General features: G+C 43.3%; 1 protein-coding gene across 2 annotated transcripts in view; it reads right to left on the reverse strand.

Moving 5' to 3' along the window:
• The window catches only part of SPA17 (sperm autoantigenic protein 17), a 654098-nt gene that overhangs the window by 570478 nt on the left and 57929 nt on the right, over nt 1-25691 (reverse strand). For both annotated transcript variants that reach the window (XM_068240291.1, XM_068240289.1), the window contains 2 exons: nt 7509-7655; nt 3356-3469 (listed from right to left, as the gene is read on the reverse strand). In XM_068240291.1, coding sequence (XP_068096392.1) covers nt 3356-3469; nt 7509-7655 — 261 coding nt within the window. The remainder of the gene's footprint in view (nt 1-3355; nt 3470-7508; nt 7656-25691) is intronic.

Raw genomic sequence — 25691 nt, forward strand, 5'->3', positions numbered from 1 at the left:
ATCAACAGCTTAAAGCAGAATATAACCCTGCATTTCAACTTTGCCCTAAAACAGTATTTACAGCATATTATTTGCAACCAGCATTTTTTTTTTACTAGACCAGCATTGGAAGGGTTACACACAGAGCTTTAAAGTTCCGTGGATAGAAATGCACACGTAAAGTTTTGCGCACAGCGCTTCACGTGCAAAATCAGCTTCTTCGCGTGCTAAGTAGCGTGATAAGCAATTACTTCACGTGCTAAGGATACTAAGCATGCGAAGCGGCTGATTTTTTATGCGAACGGAACGTAATCACGTAACGCCCTACGCATGCTAAAATAGCACACGAACAGCAACAGCTTTGCAGTGCAAACTACTTAGCACCCTAGTTTGCACGTGCAAAGCCTTAACACGTGATAACTCAGTTATCACTGGTTAGTGAATCGAGCACACTGTCAGTATTGTATAGTGGGGTTAGTTTGATATCATCAGAATATCAAAAACTATTTTTAGGTATCTGCAAACTGGTTTTTAAAGTTTAACTGAGATGAACACTGGTGAAGCGTATGGGAGATTCCCTAGGACCCCAGAATTTTCCTTTTCATATGAGCAGAGGGTATCCAAATTAAAATATTAGGTTGTCTCTGTTTTTCTGCAGTATTTAATGATGCCAAAGAAGCAGAGTTTAAGTGCCTCTCTTGTTTTTTTCTTCATGTAAAAAACAAAGGCACAAAACAATTGAACCTTCTGAATATTTTGTTAATTCTTTTTTTTTCCTTTATTACATTTAGGCCTGGTTCACATTAGCGTAAAAAAAAAGTCCATTTTGCAGTTCCTAACGGAACGGATTGTAACGGATGCGAACGTATCTAATATTAATCTATGGATCCATTCGCATTGGTCAGTTCAAACGGATTTGTTCCGCACGATCCGCAAATTTAGTTCTGCAGCAATTTTTCCGGGTCACTGAGCCCAGCGGAACAGAAACGGAAGCTGAAGCACTGCATTGAGGTCAATGAAAAAAACGTAACGTTTAATTCACACAAGTGAAGAAACTGACCATTCTAGCCAGCAAAATTCACTTTGCTGATGGGGGTTGTAGGGGAATCGATATGGGGGAACGGAAGCAGCTAAACAACTAATGGGAGTGAAAAATGGATCAGATCGACCGGTAATCAGATCCGTTTTCACGAATCTTTTTGCCACTAATTGCCAGTGTGAACTGGGCCTTTCAATCCTGACCTTATTAAATCATGTTTCATCCTTCCAAAGGTAAGCATACATTCCTTTTTTTATTTGATCTAAACATCCAATCTAATGAAAGTTTAAAAGTAGACCACAGCCAATCAATATACAGTATATATAGTTACATAGTTATTTGGGTTGAAAAAAGACATACGTCCACCGAGTTCAACCAGAAAAAAAGTACAACACCAGCCTGCTCCCTCACATATCCCTGTTGATCCAGAGGAAGGCAAAAAACCCTTACAAGGAATGGTCCAATTAGCACCAAAAGGGAAAAAAATTCCTTCCCGACTTCAGATAGCAATCAGATAAAATCCCTGGATCAACACCACTGGGCATTACCTAGTAATTATAGCCATGGATGTCTTACATCGCAAGGAAAGCATGTAATGCTGGGCATACACGGCGAGGTGCGCTGTTATCAATCGAGCCGCTGATGGCTCGATTGATAATATCTGACAGGTCCGATGACGAGCGGGAATCGATCCCCGTGCACGCACGGGGATGCGGTGGGGACGCGGCAAAAGTCGATTCGGCGGCTAATTGGCCGCCGGATCGGCCCGTGTATGCCCAGCATTATCCTCCTTTAAATGCAGATATAGAATTTGCCATAACTACTTCCTGCGGCAATACATTCCACATCTTAATTACTCTTACTGTAAAGAATCCTTTCCTAAATAAATGGCTAAAACATTTTTCCTCCATGTGCAGATCATGTCCTCTAGTCCTTTGTGACGGCCTAAGGACAAAAAGCTCATCCGCCAAGCTTTTATATTGCCCTCTGATGTATTCATACATGTTAATTAGATCCCTTCTAAGGCGTCTTTTCTCTAGACTAAATAAACCCAGTTTATCTAACCTTTCATGGTATCCCTCGTATCAATTTTGTTGCCCGTCTCTGCACCTGCTCCAAAACTGCAATATCTTTCCTGTAATGTGCTGCCCAGAACTGAATTCCATATTCCAGATGTGGCCTTACTAGAGAGTTAAACAGGGGCAATATTATGCTAGCATCTCGAGTTTTTATTTCCCTTTTAATGCATCCCAAAATGTTATTAGCTTTAGCTGCAGCGGCTTGGCATTGAATACGATTATTTAACTTGTTGTCGATGAGTACTCCTAAGTCCTTCTCAAAGTTTGAAGTCCCCAACTGTATCCCATTTATTTTGTATGGTGCTAGACCATTGGTACGACCAAAATGCATGACTTTACATTTTTCAACATTGAATTTTATCTGCCATTTATGTGCCCATATAGCCATAATATCCAGATCCTGTTGCAATATGTCACTATCTTCCTGAGAGTTGATGATTCTGCACAATTTTGTATCAGCAAAAATAGCAACATTGCTTTCTACTGCATCTACTAGATCATTAATAAATAAATTGAAGGGCACTGGACCCAGTACTGACCCCTGTGGGACCCCACTGCTAACAGTCACCCATTTTGAATATGATCCATTGACCACAACTCTTTTTTTGTCCATTAGCCAGTTCCCTATCCATGAACACAGACTATTCCCCAGTCCTTGCATCCTCAACTTTTGCCCCAGACTTTTGAGGGGAACAGTGTCGAAGGCCTTTGCAAAGTCCAAGTATACCACATCTACAGCATTCCTAATATCCTCATTAGCGTTCACTACCTCATAAAAGCTCAGCATGTTAGTCAAATAGGACCTGTCTTTAGTAAACCCATACTGATGCTTTATTATTGAAATGTTGATTGGATATTGATCGGACATGTCACATGCCTGTTCTTTCCTCAATCAATTCCAGCTGGTGTGCACAAGAGCCGTATGCAAAGCAATGGCTGCCTTGCTTTGTTATGAATGGCACAGTACAAAGCTCGTAATAGTGCTATTGATAACACATACATTTTGCAGGCATTTGCAATACCAACGTAATGTCCGTCGAGCAAAAAGCCCAACCTTCATTATGGTTTGCTAATATAACGTGTGTTGCGTAAACAGAACATACTGTAGTGCACATGCACACAGCACAGGTAAACGTTACCAGTGGTTTGTGCATCAGAACCACAATTTCTGACAAACTAGTGAGTGTGTATGCATCATAGGTCAGACAGCTACATTTTTATGAGAGACATGATTGCAAGCAGTCTATAGCAAGGTTACCTTGTGATCCACATCAGCCTGTATATCAACCTCTGTACTGTCTGCAATGATGGTGCTCTCTCTTTGTTCTTCTACGATTTCAGACTGTGACATAGCTTTAATCTCTTCCATAGGCTGGAATAAACACAAACAGAATGTAGTTTTACGGCAGCGTAAGCATCAGCAGCAAAGCACAGCAGCCTTTCTTATTTCTTAACCCATGACCCACCTGAAAAACTCATGACCTGTTAACATCCCACTGCCCTTCCAAGAAACACCACACCGTTCACCGATGTTGCCTTATGGTAGGTACACACCATACAATTTTCTGGCAGATTTTCCTGCCAGATCGATCTTTTTCAACATGTCCGATCTGAATTTCGATGGCTCTTCTGATCGATTTCCATAAAAGTGAACGGAAATCAATCGAAAAATCGATCCAAATTTAGATTGGATATTGTGAGAAAACGCGGAAAAGCCACCGCGAGTGCTCAGGATAAGGCGGCTTTTTCCGCGTTCAACATGGCGGATTCCGCTTCCGACGCGGCAGTTTACACGCATAGGCCTACATCTATCCGCATGGCGGAACGCGGAAAAACCGCCGCGTGCTCGGATAGCGGTGCGGCTGGTTCCGCGTCCGGCACAGCGGATACATTGCAAAACAGGTCTGGTGTGGCTGGGACTGATAGTCCACACAGGTTCAGAAGGACGCGCGCGCGTTGAGAGGCAGAGCTTTTATGACAGCCAGAAAGGTGTCATCTGACCAAGCCGGTCAGCTGACAGTTTTACCACTCAGACCTTTTGCTATCTGTGTTGTTATTCTCTGTTATACTTCAGACTAGTTCCAGGGTGTTGATGATCAAGGAACTCACACCCAAGACTAGGGAATTGTATTATCGTTCTGTTATACTTCAGGCTAGTTCCAGGGTGTTGATGATCAAGGAACTCACACCTAAGACTAGGGAACTGTATTATCATTCTGTTATACTTCAGTCTAGTTCCAGGGTGTTGACGATCAAGGAACTCACACCCAAGACTAGGGAACTGTATTATTATCCTGTTATACTTCAGACTAGTTCCAGGGTGTTGATGATCAAGGAACTCACACCCAAGACTAGGGAACTGTATTACCTCTCTGTTATATATCAGACTAGTTCCAGGGTGTTGATGATCACGGAGCTCACACCTAAAGAATAGGCATTGTTTATATCTGTTATGACTTCCTGCTCTCCTGACCACTCTCTTGATCTCTGAATTGGTACTTCGCTATATCTGATACTCTGTTGCCAAACTCTGCTTGTCCTTGGATTCCGTTTCTGTCTCCTGTCTTTGTACCTGATCTGGCTGTCTGTTGCCGACCTGGCTTGTCCGACCTCGAGAACTTTCTCCCCTGTTGGGAGATAGTTCACAGACCTGTCAGTGACACTTCACCTCGGGTGTCACTCACACTCTGGTCCTTCCCACTCACTGCCTGGCTCCGCCCCTTGGGGAGCCTCAGGCCATTGGAAGGAAGCTGTTCTTTAGGCAGTATCTCCTACTGCCTTGCACCCCCTGTACGGGTGCTTTCCTCAAAGTATTACTGTTGCACCAAACACTCAGTTATTACTCAGGTGTCCGGAGGTTAGAGATATATCTGATTATCGGTGATACTGCAGATCATCTGTAATCGGTATATATCTGTATTCTCGGTGATACTGAAGATCACCGGTAATCAGATTCTCTCTGTGTTACACCGATCGTTACAGATATGTTGAAAAAAAACGATCTGGCAGGTAAATCTGCCAGAAAATTGTATTGTGTGTACCTAGCATTAACCACTTAAAGAGACACTGAAGCGAAAAAAAAAATGATATAAGGATTTGTATGTGTAGTACAGCTAAGAAATAAAGCATTCGGAGCAGAGACATAAGTCTAATGTTTTTTCCAATACAGGAAGAGTTAAGAAACTCCAGTTGTTATCTATGCAAATTGCCATTGAGCTCCACAACTTTCAAAGTCGCAGAGAGCTCTGTGTTCTGAAGGTTGTTATCTAAACTGTATTGTTTTTTCTTTTGCAGAGAACAGTTCAGGACAGGTCAAAAGTTCACTGCCTGTTCTGTAAAAATCATTTAGAAGGCTGAGTAGTGTGTAAACTGCAAATATTAGAGAATGATGCAATATTATAAAAAAGCTGTATAACTGAAAATAAAAATATGTGAACATTTTTTTTGCTACTAATGTTCTAGTAATTATCTGTACTACACAACCAATTCATTATATCATAATTTTTTTTCCACTTCAGTGTCTCTTTAAGGACCACAAGCTTACACCTACCCCCCACCCAGTGATTAGGAAATTTTAATTTAAATTCAGTGCTCTTCAGGTTTAACAGCTTGCTGCAGAGCCATACAACTTAGCAGCCAAATTAATCTTGGCTCCTTTTCTGCCCACTAACAGAGCTTTCTGTTATTGGGCTCTGATCGCTACTGCAGGCTCTTTTCTTTAATTGATGTATTTTTTTTTTTCAATAAAAATGTTTATTGTTTTGTATTTTCACCCCTCCCCCCGAGGTCCAAACAGGGCGATCCTCTCTCATAGCCATCAGCCTATGAAAGAGGATCGCTTTCAGAGCCACCCCAGGGGACAGCCAAGTGACAGGGCTGTCCCCAGTACAGCGCTGCAGTAGATCGCAGCACTGTACATGTAAAAGAAATGGCTGTTTCTTTTTTTTACAGCCTGCCAGCTGCGATTGCGGCTGACAGGTTATTTATGGAGCTCCGCTCTGTAACTCAGCGGGGATGCGTGCGCATCCGTGCACGCATTCCCCGCTAATCTCCTTCCCCAGGACTTCATGCCTTTCGGCATTAGGCGGTCCTGAGGGCGCCACTCTGTGGCCGCCAATCGGCATTAGGCGGTCGTAGAGTGGTTAAAGTTGTAAACAGGCTTCCCTGCCATAAAAACATGAATAAAAAATGTCATCACTTTAATAGTAGCACAATAGGCGATGTAAAAAGTCAAGACCAGGCACAAATGATTACTTTTAATTTCAAACACTTTTTTAGTGAAAATCAACAATGCTTCTTTCCACAGTTTCCACTTCTTTCCCACTTTTTTAAAGGACAACCAAGGTGACATGTGACATGATGAGAAAGACATGTGTATGTACAGTGCCAAGCACACAAATAACTAGGCTGTGTTCCTTTTTTCCTTTCTCTGCCTGAAAGAGTTAAAGAGAAACCGTGACCAAGAATTGAACTTCATCCCAATCAGTAACTGATACCCCATTTTACATGAGAAATCTATTCCTTTTCACAAATGGATTATCAGGGGGCTCTGTATCGCTGACATTGTGGTGAAGCCCCTCCCACAGGAGACTGTGAGGACCATTTTCCTCGCAGTTTCCTGTCCGTGAACCTCGTTGCATTGTGGGAAATAGCTGTTTACAGCTGTTTCCAACGGCCAAAAAGCAAGCAGCAGGTACTTTTAGCGATATCACCTGCCAGCAGTAAAAATGTCACCATGTGATAAATGTCAGAAAGTAAATCTCGGAGAGGAAAGCTTTTTACAATGGGTAAACACTTACTAAATCATTTATACATAACTATTGTAAAAATGAAGCAATTTTTTTTTATTACATAATTTTCACTGGAGTTCCTCTTTAAAAATCAGGTATGCAAGTGACAGTTTCTGTCTGGGTCGGGACCGGGTCAGACTGGATCAGACTATAGCATTACCCTCACTGATAATTGATTACAGCCATAAAACACTTTCCTGTTAGTAAATGGCTTCTGGAAGCAGAAAAAAGGGACAATAATTCATAGATTTGAGCTCTGGCATACTTCAATGCATGTGTCATTGAGCAGAGACAATGAAACAGTAAAACCTTAAAAACTAGATTTAAATATAAAATAAAACTGTGGGATAGCTGTGGGATAGCTAAAAAAAAGTCATTTTTAGGAGAAGGAGGATAGATACAATTGTTTTTCTCATTAGTTTATTTTCACCTCGGATGTCCTTTTAATTTCACTGCATTTTGGTGGAGTTTTTTTTTCCACGTTAAGATGTTTACAATACTGTATTTCTTTCACACCTATTTTACCAACAAAAAATATTGATTGTATCCTTATTAACATGGTTAAAAGTTAGAAAGATTTTGGAAAGACGAAAAATACATTTTCTTTGGTGTTACAAATACCTTGTGTTCCTCATCCACAGACTGCTGGGCGGATAATAGGGCCTCTTGTGGCTTCTGAGTTTCCACAGAACTGTCCACAGTAGGAACATGTTCACTGATAACGTGGACACCTTCAGTGGATGATGTAACAATGTTCTCCTCCACATCCTGGAGGAAACACAATAACGTCACTGCTCCAGCCTAGATTCCACCACACACTTTATCAAATTTTCACTGGGGCCACAGACTGCAGTAAAATCCTGCCAGAGTGTCTAACTAGTGATAGTCAATGATATGAAAATAATTCAGAGTACATGCAAATGTTATACAAATTTATGCTGCTGAACATTTGACTGGTCCATTTTAAAGTTGGATTAAAAAAAACAAAAACAATGGACATACAAATGTGCATCAATTCAGAATTATTTCTATCTTATACAGACATGGTCCACCATCCCTGTTTCTAATCCTTCCACATCCCAAAGGAAAAGCATATTTTACTTTTGCAATGTGGAAACTGTTAAAATCTTACTTGGGTCTTTTCCCTAGCCTATAAGGCATGGTTCACGGTTTCAAGCTTTGCAATATAAAAACACAGTATATGAGAAAGCCAATGTAAATCAATGGGCTTTCTCACAATCTTATGTGAATTTTTGCATGTATGTTGCTTTTGTTCAGACACTATGAATTTTCTAAAAAAAAAAAAAAAGCACACGTTTCTCACATTTACAACACACATGGTGTTCAGAAAAATTCCTGTGAAAATAAGTGCACATTTTTTCACAAAAACAAATGTGAACACTACCCAAGCCCATTTCCTTGTCCTCTATCCTGACAGGATTTGGGTTATCCCATGTTCACAGTGGTGGTTTGCGGTGCAGTGTAATGGCCACTTGTAACGCAGCTTACCTATGAAACAATCACAGTGCAGCAAGTACATTGCGGTGTAACGGGTTGCGGTATGGTAAGCACTGCATGCAGTGCATTACCACTAAACGCATGCATTAACATTTACTGTGAATCATACTTTTCATTGACTGTATGCTTCACTTTCAGGGTTGTAGCAATAGGCGGTGCGGAGGTTGTGGCCGCATCAGGGCCCTTAAGCCAGAAGGGCCCTCCCTCAACTACAATATTAGCTCTCTATTAGTTCTGTGCTCATAATAATTACTTTTATAGATACTTTGAATAGTTGTAATCATTAACAAGCTGTTCCCCATCCCCTTCTTGCACCTCTTAGGCCCAGTGCACACCAAGCGTTTTTTGGAGCGATCCGCCGGCCGCATCCGCCTCTAAAAACGCTTGTCTAATGTATTGCAATGGGATGGTGCACACCGGCGGTTTGCGGTTTTTGCCAAGCCGCAAACGCGCCTCCTGCTGCGCGTTTGCGGTTTTCGGAAGCGTTTCATCCTCAATGTAAAGTATAGGAAAAACGCAAACCGCTCTGAAAAACGCTAGTTCAGAGCGGTTTGCCAGGCATTTTTGTTACAGTAGCTGTTCAGTAACAGCTTTTACTGTAACAATATGTGTAATCTGCTACACAAAAACGCACGCAAAACCGCTAGGTATGTTTAGAAAACCTCTCTAAACATACCTAGAATCGCTCTGAAATCAGCTCCCAAAACCGCTAGCGTATTGCGGATCTGCTAGCGGTTTTGGTGTGCACTGGGCCTAAGGCCTGGTGCACACCAGAGGAGTTTTTCTGAGCGTTTTGCGTTTTTAAATCTGCTGCTAATGTTATCCTATGTGTCTGTGCACACTGGAGCAATGAGATTTTGTAAAATTACATTGGGAAGAGCTTTTAGAGGTTTCAAAAGCTCTTCCCAATGTAACGCTATGGGGGTTTTTACAAAACCTCATTGCTCCAGTGTGCACAGACACATAGGATAACATTAGCAGCAGATTTAAAAACTCAAAACGCTCAGAAAAACTCCTTTGGTGTGCACCAGGCCTGACACTGTAGTTGCCATTGGCAGGTTTGGGTGCGCCGTATCAATTGTTATATATAGAGTGCTTGGGGGGCCCCATTGTAAAACTTGCATCGGGGCCTACAGCTCCTTAGCTACGCAACACGCAGGTAACGTGGCACCACTTTCCTGATCTGTTGTGTTCCTGCTGTCACAGGGAACCTAATACAACAGCCACTGTGAACATGGCCTGAATATCTTCAACACAGACAGAAAATCACAAAGACTTATTTTTACTTAACCTATTGAGGACCACAGGCTTACACCCCCCAGTGAATTTTTACAATTTTTACAATTCTGCACTGCGCAGCTTTAATGGTTTATTGCACGGCCATACAACTTAGCATCCAAATGAATCATGACTCCTTTTCTTCCCCCCAACAGAGCTTTCTGTTGGTGGTATCTGATTGCTGCTGCGATTTCTATTTTTTTTTTTTATAAATAAAAATGTATATTTTAAAAAAAATGCTATTTTTTTTATTCCACCTCTCCCTCCCCTCCCCTCCCCTTTAATTTGTCCCTAGACTGTGATCCATATGTACATTATACTATCACTAGTAAAAAAGGTCCGCCCGTTTTTCCGGCAGTTGGAAAAAGCTGTTATTTCCCACAATGCAATGAGGTTCTCAGAGAGCAAATTGTCAAGTCTGGAAGCAGGACACACACACACACAAGGACAGGACGCAGAGACACAGGGGTTTTATTATATAGGATAGGCATCAGCCTATAATAGGGAATAGCTTGTGAGTAAAGATGGCCCAAACATCAGATTTTGTACTTCCGCAAAAGTTCGAGCTCTCACGAACCGGGCAAACCGCCATAGACTTCAATGGGCAGGAGAATTTTAAAACATACAGGGACTATTTCTGGCCACAAAAGTGATGGAAAAGTTGTTTCAAGGGGTCTTACACCTGGAGGGGGCACGCCGGAGTGGAATACATGCCAAAAGTCCCTCGGAAAATTACATATTTGACGCAGAGTAGGGTTATAATCCCTAAAGGGCAGAAATCACATTACATTCCTAAATTGGAGGCATAAAGTGCTTTAATCTTGCATGTGTATACATCGATCTGGTAGTGTAAGTAGCATGCTGCCTCACACTGACATACCAAACTCACTGTTTAACGCACCACAAACAACTGTTTGTGTAGTGATGACCGTGCTGGTACGCACGTGGGTGAGAGTGCAGGCAATGGCAGTTTTCCAGCCCATATGGTCGGGCTGAGGTATCACAAATACAGTTGCAAACTAAGCACTGCTTATGACACACAGTGTGCTGGCTTGTAATAGATAGAAGAGGATAGTAGAACTGCAAGGCCCAGCAATGACTGTGGACTGGCCTGTATGCAGTGTGTAACCCACACAGACAGATATCCTATAGTATGTTCAATCACACATACAGTTGCAAACTGTCCCATTAAATAATAAAGTGTTTTTCCCCGCTGTGGTTAACTTTTAACCCTTACCTACCTAATTAACCCCTTGTATCACCCAGGTACCTGGGATGGGGATAATGGCAGTATTTATACTTACCTGGGGCTTCCTCCAGCCCCCATGATGTCCGTGGGCTCCCTCACTGTCCTCTCTGGTGGCTCCGCTCAATTGTAAAAGCTCCCGGTATACTGGCCATCCGTGCTCTTCTGTGCATGCACGGCCCGGCCGTGCGCACACCTCCTGTCGTGCTCCCATCAAGCTGAGGAGGAAGGGGGAAGCCTCTTTAGGATCCAGTGGCTTCCCCCTGCCGAGGTAAGTACCCCTTAGGGGGACTTTTTTGTACTTTCAGGTACAGTTTAAGATTCATGGATACCTGTATAGATGCATCACTATGCTGTTGCCTAACAATGTCTGTACAGCATTGGGGTCCACATTAACTATACGTCATATCGATCGCATCCAGTCGCTACAGATGCACAGACTGGAGATAACGGTACACTATATGCCCAACAAGTGATAAACAATGGCTTGTATGGTATAATTTTAATTGGGACAGGACAAATAATGTGAGGTGTTTTACAAGTGAGGCACTTATCTGAAAATTAGAAAGGGTTAAACGTGAAAACATTTGTCATTTTTGCTTCTACTCCTGATTTTCCCGCCAAAAATGCCTGTAGAATCAAACAATTCTTGGAAAAAGTATTACCCAAAGAAAGCCTAGATTGTCCTGAAAAAAAAACAATACATGTACTATATTATTTTGCGGCATAAGTAATAAAAGTTTATTGTTGTATCAATAATGACACAGCCGGAACGCCAAACTTGTCAGGAATCTTAAGGGGTAAAAACCAAGGGCATGAGGTACAAAGGGGGCATAATGCACAAGCTGCCCCTTCACCATGGATGCACCAGGTTTAGTATACAGTATGTGTTTTCCCCTGGTTTGTGTCCTCTAAACCTAGGTGTGTTTTATGGTCAGGCGCGTCGGTAGATAGATAGATAGATACAGTAGATAGATAGATAGATAGATAGATAGATAGATAGATAGATAGATAGATAGATAGATAGATAGATAGATAGATAGATAGATAGATACTGTAGTTTTATGAGTTAAAATTACTCAGAAAGCAATCAGAATGATGATCAGGTGGCAACGTCACGGCATCTGTCTCTGCCAGATTTGATAATTATTATCAAATTGGATAGATATTGATGCCGCAAATCGAGTAATATATGGGCACCTTAAGTTGTTGTATGTCAGACCAAGTATGGGTAATTAAAGGGCAGTTCAGGGAAGGTTAGATCAGTGAAGTTTGTGAGTGCAGGATATAATGAAAGCAATTACAAATAATGAATAGGTAACTCAATTTCAGCCTGTCCACATTGAAAACTGTACTGTCCCATATCTGAGACTGGATATAATCATATATAATGTCAGTGTGAGGCCTCTTGCACACTGCATGCATTTCAGATTCCGATTCCGCTTTTAATCTGTTTTTACATCCGATTCCGATTCAGATTTTTAATCTTAACTGCATGCTGCGTTTTTTGATCCGTTTTTCTGTTGAATGTATTCAAGGAAAATCGGAAACGGAATTGGAATCGGAATCGGAAACGGAATCGGAATCGGAAAACGGATTTGCAGTGTGCAGGGAGCCTAATGGTGCCCATACACCGTACAATTAAAGCGTTCGATTTTCCCATTTATTCGACCAAAACGATCGAATCTAATGGAAGTCAGAAAGAATCTTTTTTTTTATAAAAAAAAAACAACCGGTTATCCCCTTTTTTTAAAAAAAAATCTCATCGGACATGTTGGAAAAATATTCATATTCGATCTAACTGAATAATCGAACAAAATTATCTAATGAAAAAAATGAAAACATTGTACCATGTATGAGTACCATAAATAGCTAGCTGGTTTACTAATAGGTGAAAATACAGTACATTTGCTGTCTGTTTTTTTTGTGGATCTCAATGGTAGCACTATAAGGGTTAATCATAATTATTTCTGGAGTGGAAGCGATGTGTTTAGAGAAATCTTTTTCTTTGTCATATTACAGTAGGAGTGCTGGATATAAAGCGTTCCCCCGCTGTGATGACGGGTGGGAGGGAGGCAGGAGCGCAGAGCTGACATATGTCAGGGCTCTGCTCTGGCTCCCAGCACAACAAATAATGAACACATTCGTAAAATTTCATTCCTTCAGGAAACGGTAACTGCTGCTTCACGTTGCTGGATGAGTCACCTCCTACTCGCTATTTTTACATAATTTAACTGTATTTAAAGTAATGTAACAGGGGCCATATTGAGGCAAACAAATTGGAAAAATAGGATTAAAGTTGCATGCAGATTGTTAGCTTGCTGCATGTTGGAGACAGTATTTGATCTACGTCAGGGATGCCACTGGCTTGTGGTAAATTGATAAGCAGTAGCAAATAAGGATAGATGGAGAGGCAGTGACAGCATCTGGGCCCCTGGTCTAGGGGGCGTATTTGCCTTCCTCCCACTGCTGCATTTGCTCTTCATTGCGCTATAGTGGTAATGGTCACCTCTATAAGTGCTTTCAAATAGTAATAACATAAACAAACTGCATCAGTCTCGTGGCTTATACCTTAGAGTGCATACACATATCCAGTTTTCATTGATCAATTATTGGCCAAATGTACCACTTCCATGTAGTATGAGGGCCAACTGTTTTTAAAAATACTATGAACAGATTGTGTAGGTAAGCTCTCATACTACATTGAACATAAATGCAACCTCTTGGAAAACTCATCCAAAACATCAGCCTGACATACTACTGGTATGCTGAGGACACCCAGCTATATCTATACTGCAAACCTGCAATAACAGACCCTATTCTAGCCATAAACGTTTGTATAGCCCAGCTACACAAGTTGATTAATGACAACTGTCTGAACCTAAACACTGACTAAACTAAAGTACTTGTCATTACGTCATTGGAGGTCAGCTTCTGCTAACAAAATAGTGCTGGCTATCTGAATGATTTGTTGTATTTGCACCACAGCCAGGGCCGGATTTACCATAAGGCACTGTAGGCACGCGCCTACAGGTGCCTGATGAGAGAAATGCGGCTCACTCCCCACCCTGAGCGCCTCCTTCCCTATGCAGATTCCTCATGAAAGTGGAAATGAGATCCACTGGCTATCTAATACTAAGGGGCACCTGTAGCTACCTATAACAGGCATGGGAAGTAAGGGAAAAGTAACAGCTGAGCCAGCCAGCACACTTGCGGTGGGAGTTTGTAGGTTCATGGAGGGCAAAGTCTAAGGTGCCAGAACATCTGTGCCTATAGGCTCCTGTGATGTAAATCTGGGCCTGACCACAGCTACAAACAGGATCTAATGATCTGGTAAAGTCACTGGAACCAAAGCCTTACATACTGCTTCAGTCCTGTGGAAACAACACTTAGCAAGTACAACTCTATCCCTGGAGGTGTTTACATTCAGATAAAATTTCCCCTTACTATACGCACTGATCGTTGAACCTCTGGCCTACAGAATTAGGATGTATCCAAGTAGTAAATAGTTGGGATTAAAACTCTGCATACAGAAGACAAAGTATGTATGCATATAACACAATCCTTTGCCCTTGAAACCACCGACAAAGCCTGCAACTATTCTGGTCTGTGCGTTAATCACCGTAAATAGGTTGTGCTACTTTTAGACATTAAAGATGTGGATTCCCCTCCTGCGTCAATATCATTAAAAGTTGTTAAGACTTTTAAATACTTAGGTGTACAGGTAAATAGACACCCACACCATTATCTAAGCAATGAAATATATGGGTTGATTCCACGTCTGCAGGGCAGGTGCAGGTTCTGAGCAAAACTTCCTCTTTTAGTTGCTGGTAGAACTAATTTAACCACTTCACCACTGAGGGGTTTTACCCCCTGAGCACCAGAGCAATTTTCACCTTTCAGCGCTCCTTCCATTCATTCGTCTATAACTTTATCATTACTTATCGCAATGAAATGAACTATATCTTGTTTTTTCCGCCACCAATTAGGCTTTCTTTAGGTGGGACATTATGCCAAGAATTATTTTATTCTAAATGTGTTTTAATGGGAAAATAGGAAAAATGTGGGAAAAAAAATAATTATTTTTCAGTTTTCGGCCATTATAGTTTTTAAATAATGCATGCTACTGTAATTAAAACCTATGAAATTTATTTGCCCTTTTGTCCCGGTTATAAAACCGTTTAAATTATGTCCCTATCACAATGTTTGGCGCCAATATTTTATTTGAAAATAAAGGTGCATTTTTTTCAGTTTTGCGTCCATCCCTAATTACAAGCCCGTAGTTTATAAAGTAACAGTGTTATACCCTCTTGACATAAATATTTAAAAAGTTCAGTCCCTAAGGTAACTATTTATGTATTTTTTTTAATTGTAAATTTTTTAATTTTTTTTTAATTACAAAAAAAAAAAAAAAATGGGGAGTGTGGGAGGTAATCAGTTAATTTTTTGTGTAACCCTCATTTATTTCTATGTGAAAAATGCTTAGGGTGCAGTTTTACTATTTGGCCACAAGATGGCAACAGTAACTTTTTGTGTATTGCGACCTGCGAGCGTCCTTCCGGACGCTCGCAGGAAGTATAAGGAGGCTGTGAGTGTTTGTTATTTTTCACAATGATCGCGCTGCCCATCGGAGAGCAGCGGATCATTGCGGGGCTTAGATCAACGAACGGGAATGGATTTTCCCGTTCATTGATCTCCGGGTGAGCGGGCGGCGGCGTGTTTACTAGCGGCGGGCGGCGTGTTTACGAGCGGGAGCGCGGACAGCATCGGGAACGCGAAAAGTACGGATTTCTCCGTCCCTGGGGGTTAAAGGATGGAAAAAGGGACGGAGAAATCCGTACGGGCGGGGGTAAAGTGGTTAATAATGGTGCTGCTTCCCAAAGTCCAATCTATATACTACTTTTGTTTTTAAAGCGTCTAAGGTCGATACTCCTTGGCTTCAGAGCTAAGCTTCGATATTCCTTACTGCAAAACCCAAATGGTAAAGGAGGTATAGCGCTACCCTTTTTTCATAAATATTATGTGTCTGCGCAGATTCAACATATGGCCGCAGGGTTCACAGTCCCACATACTATAAACACAGAAGCATTGGAGTATGAATATGACTTAGATCCACTAAAAGAAAGTTTGGCAATGCATGTGCTATGTGCTTCACTCCCTAAAGAGAAACAAGAGAACATAATTCTAGAACAAACCGTGAAGGTTTGGAAGTGAGTCATTCCTCCTCCTCCGATGGTGGTAAAGCCCAGTTTGAGTCTTGGCCTCCTGCAGTTTTCTGCCCCATTCATCTCTGTCTATTGCTGCCTGTTTCCAGTTACATATATTAAGCAGTTCTTTGGCATCTTTGCCATCTCTTTCTAGGTCTTCCAGTAGGTCTTTGTCCATCCATGCTCCTTGTAAATATTATTTTTGGGATCCTATGGTCACCCATTTTAACCACATGTCCTGCCCATCTCAACCGTTGAATCCTAATATAGTCTGATAGTGGGAGATCTTTATATAGTTTATATAGCTCATGGTTGTATTTAATTCTCCATACACCATTCTCGTGGGCGGGGCCATAGACTTTGCGTAATATCTTCCTTTCAGAAGCATCCATTTTGCTTGCTAAGTTTTGGGTAAGTACCCATGTTTCACACCCGTAGGTAAGAAAGGCCTGATTATGGTCATGTATACCTGGATTTTGTTGTTCCTTTGAATATCCCTTGAGTGAAAGATGTGTGATAGGGCAAAGTATGCTCTGTTGGCTTGAGTTATTCTTCCATGGATTTCTGCTGTTTCACTTCCATCGCTATCTGTGAGAAAACGCGGAAAAGCCGACGCATGCGCTCAGAACAAGGCGGCTGATTCCGCATCCAACGCGGCGGTTTGCACACGTAGGCCTACATCTGCCAGTGTGGCTGAACGCGGAGAAACCGCCGCATGCCTTGATAGCGGTGCGGCTGGCTCCGCGTCCAGCGTGGCGGGTGGTACGCAAGACATGTCTGGTGTGGCTGGGACTGATAGTCCACACAGGTTTAGAAGGACGTGCGCGCGCTGAGAGGCAGAACTTTTATGACAGCCAGAAGGGAGTCAGCTGACCAAGCCGGTCAGCTGATGATTGTACCAGTTCCTATTGGTCCAGCACTTAGGGAAGGCGCTGGAGAGCGCTGGGCTATATATACTGGATGCTGGTCATTCGTTGGTTGTCTGCCGTTGCGATCACTACGTGGTAGCACTCAGACCTTATTGTCAGATTCTGTGTTATCATTCTGTTATACTTCAGACTAGTTCCAGGGTGTTGATGATCAAGGACCTCACACCCAAGATTAGGAATCTGTGTTATCATTCTGTTATACTTCAGACTAGTTCGAGGGTGTTGATGATCAAGGACCTCACACCCAAGATTAGGAATCTGTGTTATCATTCTGTTATACTTCAGACTAGTTCCAGGGTGTTAATGATCAAGGACCTCACACCCAAAATTAGGGACTTGCGTTATCATTCTCTTATACCTCAGACTAGTTCGAGAGTGTTGATGATCACGGAGCTCACACCCATGACTAGGCATTGTTTATTATCTGTTATGACTTTCTGCTTTCCTGACCAATCTTCTGTTCACTGATTTGGTACTTCGCTATATCTGATACTCTACTGCCAAACCCTGTTTGCCTTAGGATTACCAAATCAGCCTCCTGTCTTTGTACTTTGTATGTCCGTGTGTTACCGACCTGGCTTGTCCGACCTTGAGAGCTATCTCCCCAGTTAAGAGATAGTTCACAGATCAGTCAGTGACATCCTCCTATTGGTGTCACTCACGCTCTGGTCCTTCCCTCTCCCAGTCTGACTCCTCCCTGCGGGAGAGTCTCAGGCTGCTGGAAGGTACTTACTCTAGCAGTATTCCTTACTGCCTTGTACCTGTCCTCCTGGTATTGTTCTCAAAGTATTACTGTTGCACCAAACACTCATATCTCTCAGGTGTCCAGAGGTTAGTAATATATCTGATTATCGGTGATACTGCAGATCATCAATAATCAGGTATATGTCTGTATTTTTGGTGATACTGCAGATCACCAATAATCAGATCCTCTCTGTGTTACACCGATCGTTACAGAACGGCAGACCAACCCAAATGGACGTAAATGTATAGTCATGTTGAAGTCCTGACCGCCGCGGTAAACAATCTTTCCGGGGCAGGTTTGAACCAACAGACCCAGATCAACCAGCTATTTGGGTCTATTCAGGAACTTCAATCAGCTATAAACTCAGTGCGATCTCCTCCTAGCACAGACATACGTATGCCTGTACCTGAAAAATTTTCTGGTCACAGATCTGACTTCCAAAATTTTAGAAGTAGAGTGTTGTCATACTTTGAGTTAAGACCTAATTCTTCAGGAACTGTGGCCCAAAGGGTTACCTTTATTAAAACCTTGTTATCTGGCGATTCTCAGACCTGGGCGTATAGCCTTCCCACCAGTCACCAGGCCCTAACCTCTGTAGAGGAATTTTTTAAAGCTATGGCTATAATTTACGACGATCCAGACATTGCCTCGACTTTGTTATAATTTAAGTAGGCCTCAGTTATTTGGACTGAGTTAGTCAAAAAGGCTTGGAGTGCAGATCGGCCCTTTAAGGGGATTTTCTCTGAGAGAGAAAATCTGCAGTTCTGTCAGCAGAACTAGAACATACCAAGAAGCTGTTCTAGTACAAGGCCGCAGGTCTCCCTGACCTGGGCATGTACCGCCACTAGAACAATAAACATCAGCCATGTTATGTAAATATCCACATTCCTGCATATAGGTCAGAAGTCTCATTGATTATTAATCAAGTAGGTGTGTATGATGACACCACGAGCGGGTCCACCAATAGTCTGAGCTAGGGGGTGGCGAAGATGATGTCATATTTAACTCTTTCCTAGTCAGTACTAAAGGCTGAGGGAGCTATGGGAGCTCATTCTGCTCTTTACTTTCGCAATAGCTCGCAAGGCTGACTGGGACCTCTAAGTATGTGCTTCCTTTCTGTAATCTGATATAATGTATGCTGTACATAGGTAGTCTAGATGTAACATAGAGTAGATACAAGAAGACCTGGGTACTTTCAGCAGGAAGGTACTCAAGCAGCTGTAACGCAACATGGAAGTCTGCTTTGCCAGGAGATGATAAACTGTATCTATCTGTATTTCTGTTACTTGAATAAATAACGTAAACCTTGAAGAAGCCTGAGGAAGTCTATCTCCTGCTTGCTGTGTGGAGAGTCAAGTGATCTCAATAGTCTGTGAGACGTAACTGTAAGAAGTTACTGGTGTCGAAGCAAGGTGATATAGAAGCAGGTTCTAACAGTGGCGCTGAAACCCTTCCCTGCCTAGCAAAACAGGCAGACAGGGGCCGGGGGCCGAAGAAGAAGTTTTCAAGATATTCCACAGCAAAACAAGCGGAATAGACGGACGCGGACTGTAAAGCTTATCAAGCTGATACTGATAAGTGGTGTGGGAGTGTGCGGGAGCCAAGCACACGGGCTGCAATTCGAGAAAATCAGCGGCGAAACTCTTGGACGTTACACTGTGACTGCATTGTGCACTGCAGTCACCAGCCTAAATATGGGTCAGACGGAATCCTCTGGGGCCAGCTGACAACGTGCTGCGAGAGGTGGATCCGCTGTGGGGGGACAGGGAGCCCCCACAGAAAATTCCGGTGTCCATTCAGTTTCTTGGGAGAACCGTTGCGGAATGCTGATGAATTGCGAGGAATCTGCGGCTCAGGCACGTAAGATTTACGTTGTTATATGGCGTTATCTGTGTTGTATTTGGTGTTATAACAAGGAGAGGATAATGTGTTAATATGTACATTCTGTGTTAATTGCAGTATGGAGGCTGCGGGATTCTCATCTCTCCCGTGCGTGGTGGGGGGGTGGGAATAAGAGCAGCTCCGTTGTAAATACGTATTGCTGTGTTCAGAGTTTATGTGCTTTGATTTTTCTTAGGATTCAATGTTCCTGTGTTGCTAGAGCGTACATAGTATGGGCTTTAATGTTTCTGTGATGTTTGTTACAGTTTATATAGTGGGTATTTCTATATTTGTCTCAGGCATGTTTTTTTTGCTGGTCAGATGTCGATTGGTTTTTTTTTCCTTTCTCCCCTTTTCTACAGAGACTGGGAAATGGGCCAGAGGTGTGTGTGGGGGGGTCCCCCATGGCAGAGAGAAGCCAGCAGTGGTTCAGTCTGTTAGCATTGGATGAGGGGGAGAGGGAAGGGTGAGAGAAGAGGAAAGCGAGTGGGAGACAGGAATACACAGCCATGCCTCTGGGTCGCTGTAAAAGTAAGTTATAGCTACAGCTGAGATAATGGGTGAAGTGCGACTGTACTCTGGCGCGTTCTTTCTGTTTGTGAGATGTTCTGCAAGTTTCTCGCATTTCCAGTCAGTGCTGCTAAAAGGTTGCTAAATGTCGGCATCTGTTTCATGTTGTGTAGCCAGTTCGTCTGTTGTTCGTCTCAGAAGTACTAGCTGTTAATGTGGTTTGTAGTTATGCTGCGCGCTTTCGTAGTTCTGAGTTATGGCTGAGATAAGCTGCAGATGATTAGTGTAGAGAGGGAGTTTTCCATGTCCCGGGGTGATAGCTGGGAAAAAGGATTTCTCCTCAGGTTTTTACGGATATCCAGGAATGTATGTGGCGAAATGCTGGTTTTTTTGTTTTTCTCTGCACTATGTATCGATGCTGTGTAATTGAGCATAAAATGTATGTTCCGTTGAGTTTGTTTTCTCTCCTAAAGTTATAGGATCGAGAGGCTGCTATGGGAGCAGCCATCTTAGCTGGCAGTCCAGGACTCAAAATGGCGGCAGTGGAGAGGGCCCATCCCCAAGAGTCATGGCCCCCACACGTCATGGCAGGGGGGAGGAGGGGCTGGGGGATCCACGTCACGTCAGGCTGTGCTCGCGGCTCCGGGCAGAACAGCTGAAAGGGAGGGGGGTAGAAATACAGAGACATGCTACTGTGTGTCTCGGTTCTCGAAGTATTTCCCCAGAGTTTTTCCCTGAGTCTATGGAAAGGAATGCCAGGTTACGTGCACCAAGCTATTACTGTAAGATTAGCAGGAGCACGGATAGGAAGTGTGTCCCAGCTAGGTGCAGGGACACACGTAGCAGTGCAGGTCAGGAAAGTGTCTGTACTGAGTTGCTTACGGGATTATTCCTGTAAGTGGGGCACCTTAATGGGTGGTGCAGCATGAGTTCCCAATAGAGTATAGGGGGGGACAGTGCATCAGGGGGGTGCCGGAGGTGGAAAAAAGGGAGTTGACCAATCCGGGTTTCCGTCGCCGCTGCTGCAGAGCGGTAACATTTTTTTCTGGTTTTTGGTCGTGGACAGGGCCAGAGCTTGACTAAGAGGTCTATGCTGGGCTGGGGCTGTTTTTTTTGGTGCGTTTTTTTCGTCCACTGATTGGTCAAATATGTTTTTTCCAGCTCCGATCAATTGTAGCACATAGAACAAGAACTGACAGCAGTTCATGGGGCAATTATACAGATGATAGAATTGCCGTTTACAGAGTGACAGTGTATCAGTACGGTGTTTGCCATGTGACTACCTACCACGTGGGCAGTCAGGGATCTGCATACAGGCATGCAACGCTGATATGCTTAGCCCTGCACCCTGTGTAGTTTAAGTGTTAAATGCTCCTTCCTACAGGGAGGCAGCCATTTTTTTTTGTAGTTTAGGTAGTGGCACGGCAAACATTGATCAGAGGGTACAACACACAGAACTTCTAGCAGAGCTGGTATCGCGATGAAGTTCTAGATAAGTTAATGCGAAAATAAGTAAGAGCATTGCAGGCTCACCTGCAAAGCAGCAACAGGTGTGGCATCCGTAATCTGTGCATGCGACGGCCGCGCATGGACAGATAGGGGGGGGGATGTGGAAGGAGCTGCAATGAGGTGAGAGCTTCCAAAGGTGAAGTCCGCGGGAGCATATTTTAAACAGGTAAGTACTGAGGATAGTACTGAGGTAGGGGGGTGAAGTTTAACTCCAATCTACCAAAAAGAGTAAACAGAGGTCATGAGAACCATAAAGCAACGAGATCAATTCTGATATATATCGATCAATTTAAAGTGTACAGAGTACAAGCCACAGGGCGAATCCCAAATCATTAATAAGAATTGATTTGTTTGTATTTTGATTTCAGGAGTTGGGCAATATGGAATCGAGACAGCTGCAGTGCTGGCAGCAAAGATGGAGATGTCAGTCGGATAAGCGAAAGGTTCCAGATGCCAATCTAAGTTTGGTGAAACACGAGATTCCTGAAATTGGAAAGAGACTAAAACACGAGATTCCTGAAATTGGAAAGAGACTAAAAACCGAGGTTCCTGAGATCGGAAAACGTCTAAAAAAACTGACTGAGCAAAGCATAGTGCAAATTGCTAATGTTTTTCTTTCCCAAGGTGGTGCTTTTATAATGAAGAGTACCGTGCTGATGGTGATCCTAGGTTGCCATTCCGTCCTAGGAGAACGAAGAAGGACATTCTCATGTATAATAAGGGGTTAATGAGAATGCAAGGCCCAAGCATGTTAATGTTGGGTGACAAAGGTACTAATCCTTTCACACCTCCCTCCGCTTGGCACAGATGGACCATGCAGGGATGGAGGAAAAGAGCACTTGTGCCAGGAGAAAACAAATTTCAGGGCACAATGTGGGTGAAAGGTCTGAAGGGGCAGGTGTGCGGGCAGTGGGAATTGAATGGCAGTGTAAATCTGCTATTGAGTACCACACTCCCAGAATCGACGCACCGATCCAAAGGTTTGTTAAAAGGTACATTGCAGTACAATGGGTACATGCAAAAGGTGGAGTGTGTGATTCAGGGGTACCTTGTCTTGGTTATGCAGAGTGAGATGGTTCCAGATTGGAGAGGAACGAGCAGGAGGCGTCAATTCTCCTGCCGGAGAGACGCGGGGGACAACATCACACTCTGGAACTACCAACAGAGAGTGCCTCTGAACCAACTATACACACGTAAAGGCTGGAAGGCCGAGGGTGGGTGGTTCTCGAAACAAGAAGTAAAAATCGAGATCAAGCCACATTTCCAGGTGACAAAGAGGGTGGGGAGAGCGGTCCCGGGGGAGGGAAAGCCAACACAGGGAACCCCATTCACACCACACGGGTCACCACAGGGGACGATATTACCCAGTCCATATGCAGCCACTTATCCTCATGCTAGTTGGGTAAGTGAAGAGGTACTCTTAATTGAAAGATTGCAGAGACTACAGTCTTCCCGACCTCAGGTACATATTGTGCCTCAGGACGTAAGGGGGGGAAGAGGTCCAATCAGGACAGTTGGGGGCATATTTTGTCAGGGAGATGCTAAAAGATCCTGTGCAACTGAGATTGGACAAGGGGAGGTATATTAATTTTTCTGGAGAAGGATCTTTTGCATGGCAGCTTCGAGATGTTTGGGTGAACAAAGGGAAACGGTGCAACATTCCTTTAGGCACCGCCACTTCCTTAGTTCCCACCTCAACCCGTGTCTCACACCAGGACCTGAGAGGTCAACCTTTTTTGGTGCTAGACGGGGAGGTGAAGCAAGTAGAGTTGTCCTCATGCGGGCAATTCTTGCAGAAGTACCTGCGTTGGCCGGGGCAAGTCAAATTTAGTGAAGAAGCCTGCGGGCTCAATAACGCAGAATGCGAGGCTACTATTCAAAAGATCGACCCTGAAGCCCAACCGATAGTTCCGGTGGCTGAAGGAAAGGTTTGTTGTTTTAACATAGTGTCTAAGGATACATTCAAGGTATATTCTCATAATTGTTCCGATAAGGGGGAGTTTCCAAGGGGAACATATTGGGTGAGAGGAGATCCCATATGGATCCAGTCATCCAGGTTGGATGACGTTATTTCTCAAAGTGTTAAGAGAACTCTAAAGTGCAAAGTTTCACGGGTAGTTCCCGTCCTGAAAGAGAACACGACATGGGACAAAGGGGAACAGGGTTTGATCCAAGACGACCACATTTTGTTACAAAGGTTAAACAAACAGTACACTAAGTTAGAGGTAAGATTTCACCATGATACAGGTGATCTTAACGAGGTAGAACACAAAAATGAGCAGGTGAGTGCCAGTCTGACCGGGTGGACAAAGGTTCCGGTGATGTTCCAGGGACACTCGGACTGGGCCTCTGCAGTTCCAAAGTTCTTTCTACACCCACTGGTCGTCTGGATGGGGATGACAACGTTAGGCATCATTATCCAGGTGAGGTTGCGTGTTAAAATTACGTAAAACAAATTAACCTGGTCCAGAGATTGGTGCCTCATAAACAATCTCCTGAACCGATATTTTTAAATTAAGGGATATACAGGGTTACGGGTATAACAATAACAATAACAATAATATTTATATAGCACTTTTCTCCCTGGGGACTCAAAGCGCTGTGACCCTGCATTATGCAGTCTCAAAGGCTAGGGAAAAGAGGTGAGTTTTTAGCCTTTTTTTAAAGCTGTCCAGAGAAGGAGCCTCTCGTACTGATTGTGGAAGTGAGTTCCATAGAGTAGGGGCTGCATAGGAAAAGGCCCGAGCACCAAATGTTAAGTGTATCCTGGGAATAACCAGCTTCATCTTGTTGGCAGAGCGGAGGGTGCGTGGAGGGGCATAAAGTTCCAATAGATCCGCTATGTATTTGGGTCCCATGTGGTGTAGAGCCTTGAATGTCAGCAGGCAGATCTTAAAATTGATTCTCCATTTTACTGGCAACCAGTGAAGAGATTGCAGTACTGGGGTGATGTGTGAGCTGCGGGGGGCATTGGCTAGGAGTCTGGCTGCAGCATTCTGTACTAGCTGTAAGGGGCGCAGAACCTTATCTGTAGATCCGATTAACAGGGCGTTGCAGTAGTCTAGGCGGGAGGATACAAATGCGTGAACCAGGGCAGGTAGGTCTTCAGCTGGGATAAGCTGTTTTATTTTCGCTATATTTCTTAGATGGAAGAAGGAAGACTTGACGACAGCTGATACCTGCTGTCTGAGTTTTAGATTTCCATCCAGGATCACCCCAAGGTTTCGCACAGAGTCTTTATACTGTACAGTATCTCCCCCAATTGCTAGTTTGAGGTGGTGAGCGTTTTGAACTTTATCCATCATGTGTGGACCACCTACCACCAACACCTCTGTTTTGTCAGAGTTCAGCCTCAGCCAGCTGGTGTTCATCCAATTTTGTAAATCCACTAGACACGCATTTATGGATGCTGATGGGTCTTGGGTGCCAGGCTTGAAGGACAGATACAGTTGTGTGTCATCTGCATAACAATGGTATCCTAAACCATAGTTCTGGATTATTTTGCCCAGTGGGAGCATGTAGACTGCAAAGAGTAATGGTGATAGTACAGAACCCTGTGGAACTCCATAGGCAAGTGGCACTGGATTAGAGTAGTGTGTGCCCAGACATACTTGCTGCGTCCTACCAGATAGGAAGGTCTGAAACCAGCTAAGAACAGTACCCCTTAGGCCACAGTAATTCTTCAGTCGCTGGATTAGTATTTCATGGTCCACAGTATCAAATGCTGCTGACAAGTCAAGAAGAATCAGAATTGAGCAATCACCCTTGTCCCTTGCAGTAAGTAGATCATTCATTACTCGGACTAATGCTGTTTCAGTGCTGTGCCTTTTCCTGAATCCTGACTGAAAAGTATCAAAGATGTTGTTATCTGTAAGCCTGGCTTCTAGCTGGTTGGCGACTGCTTTCTCGATAACTTTTGATAGGAATGGTAAGTTCGCCACAGGTCTGTAGTTGGTTACAGAATCAGGATCTAGTGATGGT

The sequence above is a fragment of the Hyperolius riggenbachi genome, chromosome 6, assembly GCF_040937935.1.
Source record: "Hyperolius riggenbachi isolate aHypRig1 chromosome 6, aHypRig1.pri, whole genome shotgun sequence".
NCBI classification, from domain to species: Eukaryota; Metazoa; Chordata; class Amphibia; order Anura; family Hyperoliidae; genus Hyperolius; species Hyperolius riggenbachi.